General features: G+C 43.5%; 2 protein-coding genes across 3 annotated transcripts in view; one reads left to right on the top strand and one right to left on the bottom strand.

The window, feature by feature from the left end:
• The window catches only part of LOC146660118 (vacuole membrane protein 1-like), a 52,295-nt gene extending 49,385 nt beyond the window's left edge, over positions 1 to 2,910 (bottom strand). The window contains exons 1-3 of the mRNA XM_085419838.1: positions 2,777 to 2,910; positions 1,183 to 1,282; positions 943 to 1,084 (exon numbers count right to left, since the gene is read on the bottom strand). Coding sequence (XP_085275964.1) covers positions 943 to 1,084; positions 1,183 to 1,270 — 230 coding nt within the window. The 5' untranslated portion in view covers positions 1,271 to 1,282; positions 2,777 to 2,910. The remainder of the gene's footprint in view (positions 1 to 942; positions 1,085 to 1,182; positions 1,283 to 2,776) is intronic.
• A 5,458-nt stretch (positions 2,911 to 8,368) lies between these two features.
• Positions 8,369 to 10,103, top strand: ptrh2 (peptidyl-tRNA hydrolase 2). Of its 2 annotated transcripts, none has more exons than XM_085419836.1 (2): positions 8,369 to 8,493; positions 8,837 to 10,103. In XM_085419836.1, exon 2 carries the CDS (start codon positions 8,846 to 8,848, stop codon positions 9,353 to 9,355), a length of 510 nt encoding a protein of 169 aa, XP_085275962.1. In that variant the 5' UTR covers positions 8,369 to 8,493; positions 8,837 to 8,845; the 3' UTR covers positions 9,356 to 10,103. The 2 variants fall into 2 exon arrangements, with proteins under 2 accessions (XP_085275962.1, XP_085275963.1); XM_085419837.1 differs by lacking the exon at positions 8,369 to 8,493 and adding an exon at positions 8,500 to 8,645.
• The last annotated feature ends 2,068 nt before the right edge of the window (positions 10,104 to 12,171 follow it).

Here is a 12,171-nt window from a genome sequence, read left to right as displayed (position 1 = left end):
TCCAGGCCCGTCTGAAGTTTGCCAGAGAGCACATGGATGATACAGCAGAGGATTGGGAGAATGTCATGTGGTCAGATGAAACCAAAGTAGAACTTTTTGGTATAAACTCAACTCGTCGTGTTTGGAGGAAGAAGAATACTGAGTTGCATCCCAAGAACACCATACCTACTGTGAAGCATGGGGGTGGAAACATCATGCTATGGGGCTGTTTTTCTGCCAAGGGGACAGGACGACTGATCCGTGTTAAGGACAGAATGAATGGGGCCATGTATCGTGAGATTTTGAGCCAAAACCTCCTTCCATCAGTGAGAACTTTGAAGATGAAACGAGGCTGGGTCTTCCAACATGACAATGATCCAAAACACACCGCCCGGGCAACAAAGGAGTGGCTCCGTAAGAAGCATTTGAAAGTCCTGGAGTGGCCTAGCCAGTCTCCAGACCTCAACCCCATAGAAAATCTGTGGCGGGAGTTGAAAGTCCGTGTTGCTCGGCGACAGCCCCAAAACATCACTGCTCTCGAGAAGATCTGCATGGAGGAATGGGCCAAAATACCAGCTACTGTGTGTGCAAACCTGGTAAAGACCTATAGTAAACGTTTGACCTCTGTTATTGCCAACAAAGGTTATGTTACAAAGTATTGAGTTGTATTTTTGTTATTGACCAAATACTTATTTTCCACCCTGATTTACCAATAAATTCTTTACAAATCCTACCATGTGGATTCATGGATTTTTTTTTCACATTCTGTCTCTCACAGTTGAAGTGTACCTCTGGTGCAAATTACTGACCTCTGTCATCATTTTAGGTGGGGGAACTTGCACAATCGGTGGCTGACTAAATACTTTTTTGCCCCACTGTATCATTAATGTTAAAGCTCTTATTGACTGAGCACTCGCTCATGAAGCCACAGGCAGGAACAGATCAGAGACAGTGCAGTCTCACCTCCACGTCCAGCCTTTCAGGGTGATCAGCAGTTCCAGAGTGAAGTAGTGAAGCGTGAGCAGAGGTTTCTTCCATAACACGAGGGCTTCGCGCTCATCCGAGTCCGTCTGTCTCCCGCCATCCGCAGGGAGCCCCGAGTCTTCTATCATTCAAGAACACACACAAACAAATGTGGGCGCGCAGGAGAACCATTTATATACTGGTTCACTTATAGTGTCATTAAGCATTTTTAGACTTTACCTCCCAGCTCCCCATTTTGCTGCTCCTTTACACCCAGTCGCCTCTGAAGCAGTTCACCTTCGGCCCCACACTTTGCCATCTCATTCATCTGGAAGGCGTCCTGCTGAGACAAGAGACGGGCATTGAGCGCAGCGTCGCGCATGCTGATCTGCTCGCCAGATCTGAAAGCGCTACTGGTCCCAAACAAACACAGTGTCGCTTTCAATAACACGGAGAACCCCCGAATATTTTCCACTCTCAAGCATGTCTCCATACACACTTGCACACGGGGTAAACAGCTGCTGTTTTTGCTACTCCTGCATCCTGCAGAGCGCCAGTAACCCAGTCAGGCCTGTGCATGACCTAATAAGTACCTTAATTAGCGCTGATACTGGGAGCGCATGCAAATCTTGTTCATTTTTCTGTGCAGACAACTTTTGAGAGGTTTCTCCCAATAATCTTCAATATGTTTAAATAATAGATTTAACAGTGTAAGACGGTGTTGTGCTTCATGCTTCCTCCCTTCGTTTGTTCACAGGAGATCCACGCACCTCCGTGCTCGTGCCTGCAAGCATGTAAGTGTGTCACTACAGAGCCTCGTGTCTCTCAGGAATCAGTGAGCATCAAGATGGGGACTCTGACACTGAGGTGTGCAGCTCACCATCTGCTGGAATTGCCAGTTCCTCTTGCAGACACACACATACTCTCAGAGCTTAATCCCTCTTTCTGTGCCCTAGCTGTGCACCTCTGGCTGTATAAAATCTGCAAAAATAATTCATGCTTCCCAGATGAATGTGAAGTACATAGTTTGTGAGACTTCCACTCAGTGCTTGCTGAAGGTTCAAGGACCTGAACACAAACGTATGTTCAGCATTGGAAACACGCTTCCTGATCGCTGAAACGGCTCACACTGGCAGCTGTGAATAGTTGGCAGGCTATTTTGTGCTACTGAGATGTTGCACACCAAAAAACGATGTCCTTCTTATACATAAAGAACTGCACATAGACTCAGTGGCAGATTTCAAACCTTCAGGACATGTGCTCATTAGAAGCACTCACTCAATGCTGCAACAAATCATTTGCTCGTTTGCACATGAGAAAACAGAGCCTTGTCCAAGAACCATGCTATTCATCATATCCTGTGAACAATCCCGACAATAGAAATCTGTGCCAAACCGGTCTGTTTGTGCAAAACATGAACTTTTGCTGCCACAGATGTGTGCTTTATTCTGCAGAACAGCTATTTTGTTCAGGAGTTAAACTGCAAACTGTGCGTCACAGCCAGCACCCAGTAAACAGTTTCATAACGACACTTCTGCTTATGTGAGGCTCATAGCACAGCGCTGCTCCAGCGCCTGATTGCGCAATCGCTTCTACCAAAACAACTCAGACCTGTTGAGTAACTGCGAGGGACAATGAGAAATCCAAGACAGAGCGCACACACTTCCAGATGAGAAATCCAATACGGCGTAATCGATTCACACTTTTGTTAGACACAAATGAGAGCTGCACACTGGAGACGGGTTATGGACTGAGTGCAAAACAAAAACAAAGGCCTTAAATATGACACCAAAGTCTGTTGTAGAAATGCATGATGCACAGAGAGGAAACTCACCGTTCAGCTGGAGTCTCGTCTGCAATCAGCTCTGAGCTTGTAGAAAACAAACCCTGCGGTGGAGCCCCAGTAGCAATGTAGGGCAAGAGCACGCGTCCCCACGAATTGCATCATAACTCGAGTGCAGGGTGTGGTGATGAAGGGGGCCAGTGAGGGATAGAGCAGTGATGCTGGGTTTCTTGGGGGGGACACACAAACACAGAAAGAGGGAGAGATTTCATCTTTTGCCTGGTCAAACCTCCAGAGAGGCAGTCTAATTAAGACTCTATAAATAAGTGGATCACTTTCCTGGAGCGCACTTCTAACACGTCTCAGTCCTCTGCAGGTTTCACATTGAGGATGCATGAACGGCATCGTGTCAAATTAGAAAAAAACAACTCCAAAACTAAGGACATTGCAGTTTTCAGGTCATTAGTAGAGCCCTCAGCTGTCCGCTGGCGTGTCTGAGTTCCTGTCTCATCTCATTTGCCAGAGTTAAAAGAAGAAGTTGTCCACTCTTCTCCCACAGGTGGAAGGTGTTTCTGCGAGGGCTCGAACACAGTCCGGGTTTACTGTCTCCTGGGATCTTGTTAAGAAAGCGGAATGATGGGAAGATTGCAGAGCAGGTGTCATTTACCACCCGACCGCACGACATGTGATGTTAAAATGACAAAGTACAGCCTCTGCCTGGACGTGGTAGCTCTGAGTTCAGTTATAGTCATGTCAGAGGTCATTTAGTTCATATTTTAAAGAAGCACAAAAACATTATAATAGTTTCAAATGAAAAGTTTTTCCACAGAAATGTATTTGGAGATTTCATTTGTACACGTAGACCTCCGATCTTTGTTTCCTAATATGGAACATATTTGTGTTCTTCATTTGTCTTTGTGTTTAAATCACAATCTTCGAGATGAAATATTGTCTGTTTTACAAAGGTCTGATGGGAAATACAAGCAAAATATCAACCTGTAATACTGTGCTCCTTAGTACTCATCAAACGAGCTGGATGAAAGGCTTATAGTTACACAATCCTTCATAACACAACGCTGTCACGTCTCAGCTTGCAGTCTGATTTCAGTGATGTGGGCAAGTGGACAGGATGTAATCTGATTACTGTCAGATCATGTACAGCTGCTTGTAACAGAAACTAGCTGTTTTGTTCAATAGGGGGCAGTGTTACCTTGAAGTTTAAAAACCTCACTGGGCTTACTGGGGAAGTCCCAGGATTATGTTATGTCTGTATTCCCTGTGCGGCAGTTAATGTCACTTAGAAAGTGGGATGTACCGGTTTGATTAGCTCTCCGTGGGAAAGCAGAGACATGTTTGTTTGTTAAACTACATTTTAACCTGTTAAACCTCCAGCATGTTTAAAAAAGCTGATACCTGGAGATTCAGCAGGATGATGCAGGAGCTCTTCAGGAGTGATGGAGAGAAGCAGGAAAGCATGTGAGTGCTAAAACAGGGCGCAAATATTTGCACTTGTTTGACAGTATATGGCACCTGTTGGTATAACAGCTCGTGTCCTGGTGTGTGTGTGTAGTGAAGTGGAAGCGATCAGGAGAAGACTTTCCAATGCTGTAAGCAACTGCAGAGAGGAGAAGGAGCTCTGCTGGAGGACGGGCCGATACCTGGAGAGAAGATAACAAAGATAAAAAAAGAGCTTGTTATATTAAACCTTAGCAGCTAAACTAGACTTAATGGCAAAGAAGGGACTTTTATATACGCACTGTTCATGGGCTGTAGTCTCACAAACTGGAATAACGCTGTGCACGTCACTCCTCTGTGGAACATTTCAAAATAAGTTATGTCACCGCTATGATGACATCGTCGATGATTGACTGTGAATCCAGGTCACAGCAACAGGTGGAAATAAAGAGAAAACTCTGGAAGCAGGAATATGAAAAAACATTAATAAGAGAAATGGTGAGAGGCATGCACAAGTGTGTCCTTTTTTGACTTCAGCCAAAAGACATCGGGACAGACGCTGTTTCACCTTAGAGTTCAGGCCTGCTCACAACCCTGTGACCAGCTGGCCACTGTTAAACGTCGCAGATTTCATTGATGTCAAAAGCAAATCACTGGTGTTGATTTCATGTCCTGATTGGAGGCAGAGAATCAGCGGCTGAGACAGAAAAATGAACATCTGCCTGCTGAGGCGACGTCTGGGTCTCCAAGTATACTTGTTGTAACGATTTAACACCACATTTTGTCTCTAACGGCTGGAGTCGTGTAAAAGCTGAAAGAATTTCCAGCTAAGTCAGAAACAGTCATGCTCTGCTCCTCTTTCAGCTGTATTATCTCAGAGGGAAAGGTCAGAAAATGAGGTCAGCTATGCAGAAACTGAAGGTAATTTTGTTTCAAATTGCTTCTTTGACCAAATAGCACATTGATAGCTGTAGCAAAGATTTTCTGTGTCCTGTACCACAAACTGGAGGAGATAGTCTTACATAGTAAGGATGAAGAAACACTGAAGGTATGAACAGCTTCATCATCTTTCGGATGTCACGTCTGCTACGAGTCTTTTTGCTGTCAGAGACGAGTTGATTGGAAAGTCAGTCAGAGACTTAAATATGAATAAAGTTTGCCGCCTGCGCTCAAACGTTTCATCTTTTGTCTGCAGGATCTAAGAAAGGAGCAACGAGAGTTATAGAAGCAGCTGGATACCAGGCAGGAAAATGAACCTGTGCAAGCAACGTGATCATTTATGCTGGTTTAAAAAAGTCTCCGTTACTCAGTGACACCTTTAACCAGTAACTGACATGAACTGAAACTACTTGCAGCACGCTGCAGTCTTTGATGAGCAGATCTCAGTTTCTATATTACACTGACTTTTCTCCCATCTGTCCGTTCTTCACTTTCACAGAGCTGCACTGCGATTCCAAGAGGAGTCCAGGAGAAACACAGACTATGGTAAACATAGCACAGCGTCATTGTTTAGCATCTTTATGGAAAATGTATTTAAAAGCAGCTTCGCCGCTAGCTCTTCCTCGCCTTCCACTCTTTGGGAAGTGCTTCCTTGCGTTTGAGTGCGTCCACTTTAATGACTGTTTGCAAACAGAGGGGTTTACAGTCCTTAGTTTTGCAATAAAACTCACATTTTAACGGTAATGAATTAACATCTCATATCTGTGGGTCATGACTGGGACTATTTCATAACGAGACACTGAACATTCCTGCGCAACCATAACACGTATTGCCACAAGCTGCTGATTTTGTGCCTTTGTCTTTGCACAGATGCCACAAATAAGATACAACATCACAACATTTGGGCACAAAATGAAAAGACAGAGATGAGGTACTTAACCGCACATCACACTAAAACAGGTCCCTTGTGCTTTGCTGATTTGAGTATTGTGTGTTTGTGCTTAGTTGGTGGTGTAACTGTGTCAAGGTCGTGTGGGGAGTAAAGTTAGGAGGCTTCCTCCTCGGTGTGCTCGTTTTGGTGGCCTCTGTCTGCGTCACTCCGCCTCCAACCTGCGGGAATCCGACTGTGCAGCACACAGCGTCCATCCTGTTTGTTAACAACTAACTGGAATTCATATGAGTCTACACGCCACCTAACGCAGTAGCATTAACATCAGCCAGTAACGGGGCTCTCTCATCTGTGGCTCTCTTCGTGCAGCGCTCTGTCGTTGCTTTCAAGTTAAATAAAAGAGTAAAAAATTGGAAAACTTAGACTTTGAAGGTTTCATTTATTTATTTTGTAAAAGTATGTTGAACCTGAGCCTGTTGAGACACGCAGCACTGAGATCCTGATCAAGGAGGCTCCCCGGCTGTGTTTTCTCTGATGTTTGAATGATTTTTAAATGGCACTTTCATACTTTGAGTAATGTCTGTAATTTTGCAACAGTGCTAACCACCGTGCTGCCGTGTTCAGTTCAGTTCAGTTTTATTTTATGGCACCACATCACAAAACTGTTTCCTCCAGGCGATTTATATTGTAATGTAAAGACCCTACGATGATACGGCGAACACAGAAAACAAAAAAACCCAACAATAAGATGACCCTCGAGTGTTACTCCAAACACTGAAAACCACTGGATTCCACTTGGCGACAACAGGAAGGACATTTATTTGATGCAAAGGATGTTGAAGATGGAGCTGCCAGGCAGGCAGAAAGAGGAAGACCACAGAGAAAGCTCATGGATGAGGTAGAGGAGGACATGCAGAGGGCTGGTGTAAGACGGTTGGAGGGGTAGGGTGAGATAGAGGCAAAGGATCTACTATGGTGGCCCATAATGGGAGCAACTATAAAAAGAAGAAGACCCTCTCTCCTTAATAACATCCTAACTCTCCACCATTCAAACCATTTTAGGACACTCTTCCATATTTATATGGTCATGTATTTGTTCCATTAATATGCTAGCTTTCACAACACTGATTTGAACTAACGAGGCTTTAGACTGAAGCATTTATAGCTGCTTCAGTTCAGCTGAAATAAGACGTTATTTCTGAGGAACACATGAGAACATTTGGTGATTTCAGTCTTTAATAAAATATCAAATATTTACAAAGTATTATCTGTGACACACCCTTCAGATGGGTGAGTTTCATAGTGTGCTTCCTCCCTCATTTATGTGGCGTCAGTGAATCAAAGACCTGTGCAAACTATCACAATGTTTTTGGTGATGACATAACAAATTGGATTTTTGCCACCACCTAAGTTCATTCTGCACATTAAGCTCCTTTGTACGTCCATCGACATCTGCATACCTCACTTGTCTTCACTTACTTATTTTTGTACTTATTTATTTATCTTGTTCCTTCAACCTAACCTGGCATTTGTGTTTGGACAGCAGAGGAAGAATTTCATTGCACAGAGAAATGCTTCTGTACACGTGACAATAAACACTTTGAATCTTTGAATCCTGAACCATTCGAACTATGTCATATTATTTCTTATATGGATCATCTAGCTTTGGGTGTCTCAGACATTATTAACATCATCATACTGTTGGGTAAATATCATATCCATTGTGCTAAATCGAGGAACTCGACGCCTTCTTTGTTTTATTAATGATTTAAAGTTTTTTTTTCTTTGCTTAAAAAGACTAAGAGCAAATATGCCAAAAATATTTATCAGGGCCTTGCCCGTCTCCTGCTATTTTGACTTATCTTATTTTATTTTTTCATTGCTCTCCTTTACGCAAAATTTAAATGCCTGCCATATGAATCTTTTCTGTTTTGTTTTTAGATTGTATTTTTTTTCTATTATTCATAATTCCTCTAATTCTATATTTCTTGTACTTTTGTCATTTGTATTGTTATCACTGTCATCGTCTTTGAACGTTTGTATTTTCAATTGCTCAATAAATTAAAAAAACAAAACAAACAAAAGCTGTGCAAACGAAACCGCTTCCTGTTGGCTTAACGACGTCAGCAGATGTGTTTCTGAAGAACATGCACGCAGTTTGGTTTTTGTTTAATTGGTTTTCGTAATTTTTTCGGTTATTGATTAAAGAAAAAGCACAAGTTTACTTCAGGCTAGATAAGAAATACCTGGGGAAATGTTTGGTTACGGTAGTTAAAATAATAATTTTAATAAAAATTAGTAATAAATGAAATATAACAAGGAGATTGAATAGGTACAGTGTATAGTTTAAAAGAGATTACGATGGATAAAGCTGGTACATTTCATGCAACTTCGGAGCATCGTTAACAAAGACGAAACAGCTGTTGTGTGACGTCATCACAGAGCGACGGGAAGTGAGGCAGAAGACGCTTCTTGCCGAGCACAGGTATGAAATGTGACCGGTGTGGTCCTGCTGTTTCCTCCTTTCTTCTACCGTGTGCGTCTGTTCGTGTCATTCTGAAGTCCTGCTTTTCAAACGTGTTTGTAACCTGGAGGCTCAAAGTCAGCGAGTGTAGCACGTGAACAGCACGTGAACCAGTGAGAAAAACCCGCCTTCGAACCTCTTTGAAGCAAAGTTCCCGAATTACAGCGCAAAATGGAAATTTGAATATGGACATTTTTTATGTTAAAATGGGAAGACTTATTTATTCAGAGACCTCCTCTGGAGCAGTTACAGTGTATTTCCTGTGTGTGTGTGTGTAGCCCTAACCTGTTTCTGATTTTTCCAGGTTTAAAGTATGGACTTGTCGTATGGCCCCTTGGTCTTGGGTGTAGCAGCTGGCCTTGGCTGTGGGCTCCTTCTTGGTTGGCGCCTTGGGGCCCGCTTTGGCGCAACATCCAAAAGTCTGTTGAAAGGGAATGGCTCTGGAGAAGCAAGCGTGATGGGAGAAGGAGGCGAGTTCAAAATGATTCTGGTGGTCAGGAATGACCTAAAGATGGGCAAAGGGAAAGTTGCTGCCCAGTGTGCCCATGCTGCTGTGTCGGCTTACAAGCAGGTCCAACGCAGGAACCCTGAGCTGCTCAGACAGTGGGAATACTGTGGCCAGCCCAAAGTGGTGGTGAAGGCGCCTGACGAGGACACCCTGATTGACCTGCTAGGCCGCGCCAAGGAAGTGGGACTTCCCGTTAGCTTGATCCAGGATGCAGGAAGGACACAGATCGCACCGGGCTCACGCACCGTGCTGGGCATCGGCCCGGGCCTGGCCGATCTGATCGACAGTGTCACTGGAGACTTGAAGCTCTACTAGAGATCCAGCTTTCAGCTGAGCTACCAGGAGTTTTATTGCAGGGCTTAGTTCAGTAATGACACATTTGTACTTTTACTGTGATAGCTCAGTGACACGGAGCAGTTCTTCACATCAACGGGACGCTCAGAAATATGATGATTTAATAACCTTTGTCCAAATTATGTACTGCTAATGAGAAGATTGATTTGTAGGAACTCATACTGTGATGTTGCACTGAAGCAGCAGAGCAGCTTAAATGAATGTAACATCACAATGGTGCTGAGACTCAATGGCATTTATTTTTTCCTATAAAATAATGTTTTGGGTTTTTTTTTAATTTTTTTTATTTGTAACTAGAAAACTAATTGATGGGGTGCTGCTGATGAAAGCCACAGTTACAAAGCAGAGGTGGAGGTTTTACAGAACAGCAGTTCAGAAAATCACCTTATTTTTAACATGTTTAAAATGAGAAAAGCTTTTGTCTACACGTCAGTCATGAGCTGGTCAAATTCTCTAGAAGGTAAAGAAAGATGCGCTGACTAGAAAGGAGATGTCACGCTATTAGTGTTCGTAACGCTGCTGTATTAAAATCTGCTTCGTATGAAGCCGTTTCAGTGTGAAACACTTGAAATGTGAGTTTAGAAAAGTGACAAAGACAATTGGATACATTCATGTAACTGAGTTTAAGGCTACAGATCAGAGCCATGTGTGTAAATACAACCAATGTTTCACTGTTGTGCTACGTATTTAAAAATTCCAGCCCTGATAACGTTTTGCGTCTGCCTGCCCACTTTTATGAAACACAGTAACATCTGCTGCCACATCATTAGGTAGTCTAACGTGAGTGCAGTCATGTTGTCTGAGCACCGCGATTCTTTGCTTGACCTCGTGTTTTCCGGGTCGGGAAAAGACGTTCACGTTTTAATCATAAGCAATGTTTCTACACTGTAAAAAACGAAGGTGACACTTTATCATCCCACTACATCAAGGTCAGTTACAGTGGGGCAAAAAAGTATTTAGTCAGCCACCGATTGTGCAAGTTCCCCCACCTAAAATGATGACAGAGGTCAGTAATTTGCACCAGAGGTACACTTCAACTGTGAGAGACAGAATGTGAAAAAAAAATCCATGAATCCACATGGTAGGATTTGTAAAGAATTTATTGGTAAATCAGGGTGGAAAATAAGTATTTGGTCAATAACAAAAATACAACTCAATACTTTGTAACATAACCTTTGTTGGCAATAACAGAGGTCAAACGTTTACTATAGGTCTTTACCAGGTTTGCACACACAGTAGCTGGTATTTTGGCCCATTCCTCCATGCAGATCTTCTCGAGAGCAGTGATGTTTTGGGGCTGTCGCCGAGCAACACGGACTTTCAACTCCCGCCACAGATTTTCTATGGGGTTGAGGTCTGGAGACTGGCTAGGCCACTCCAGGACTTTCAAATGCTTCTTACGGAGCCACTCCTTTGTTGCCCGGGCGGTGTGTTTTGGATCATTGTCATGTTGGAAGACCCAGCCTCGTTTCATCTTCAAAGTTCTCACTGATGGAAGGAGGTTTTGGCTCAAAATCTCACGATACATGGCCCCATTCATTCTGTCCTTAACACGGATCAGTCGTCCTGTCCCCTTGGCAGAAAAACAGCCCCATAGCATGATGTTACAATAGGTCTACAATACTTTTCCTGGTGTCCTTCGAAAGCTCTTTGGTCTTGGCCATGGCGGAGTTTGGAGTCTGACTGTTTGAGGCTGTGGACAGGTGTCTTTTATACAGATGAGTTCAAACAGGTGCCATTCATACAGGTAACGAGTGGGGGGCAGAAAAGCTTCTTACAGAAGACGTTACAGGTCTGTGAGAGCCAGAGATTTTCCTTGTTTGAGGTGACCAAATACTTATTTTCCACCCTGATTTACCAATAAATTCTTTACAAATCCTACCATGTGGATTCATGGATTTTTTTTTCACATTCTGTCTCTCACAGTTGAAGTGTACCTCTGGTGCAAATTACTGACCTCTGTCATCATTTTAAGTGGGGGAACTTGCACAATCGGTGGCTGACTAAATACTTTTTTGCCCCACTGTAAATGCAGAGCTCCACAAAATCCCCTTCAGCAGCCTACTTGTGCATGTTTCTGACTGAACTGCTGGACACACACTCATTGCGTGACATCCCGACATAGCGTGGGATGACCTCACAGCCCGGTGCATCTGGCGTTCACCTGATAACAGGTCCTCCACTTTACAGATGACTGCAGGTTCACACTGAGCACCTGTAACAAAGGAGATCTCATGGTGAACGGTTACGCCAGCAGCAATAATATCCAACATGACCATTTGGCAGAAGGTCATTGATGGTCTGGAGAGGTTTATCCTTGGATGGCCAAACAGACCAGACTTGCTGGCCAGCGGTACCCTGACTGCTGTTAGCTACAGGCATGTACCTCTGAGACTGCCTGCCAGACCTTTAGATGGTGCAGTGGGATCCTGCTGGTATGGACAAAGCTCGGCCTCGCGGCCAGCGCATTCCTCTGACATGAATCCAATTAAAACCTATGGAACATCGGCTATTTGTGCATCTGATGACAGCATAGAATTTCAAATTGAATGTTATTAATCGGGAGCGGATTTGTAATTTAAGTGGTCCCTTAGTATTTTTTAAGCAGTGCCGGTTTTAGTGTATAATAGCTGAAATGACTTGCATAGAGCTTTATTTTACTATAGCACCCCCTAGAGGCAAAACATGACAATATATTCGCAGCTGGGTGGCATATTGAACATTTATAGCAGTACAAACCGAGCACTTAGCCAGCCACAGAAAACGAAATGTCTCAA

Source organism: Rhamphochromis longiceps, linkage group LG10, assembly GCF_057381845.1.
Source record: "Rhamphochromis longiceps isolate RC_006_pf linkage group LG10, R_longiceps_female_GT1.1, whole genome shotgun sequence".
NCBI classification, from domain to species: domain Eukaryota; kingdom Metazoa; phylum Chordata; class Actinopteri; order Cichliformes; family Cichlidae; genus Rhamphochromis; species Rhamphochromis longiceps.
Note: the sequence above shows the minus strand (reverse complement) of the source record. Positions and strands in the feature narration are given on the sequence as shown.

Excerpts from the sequence above, each read along its gene's own strand:
- ptrh2 (XM_085419836.1), top strand. The coding sequence starts at position 8,846 with ATGGACTTGTCGTATGGCCCCTTGGTCTTGGGTGTAGCAGCTGGCCTT.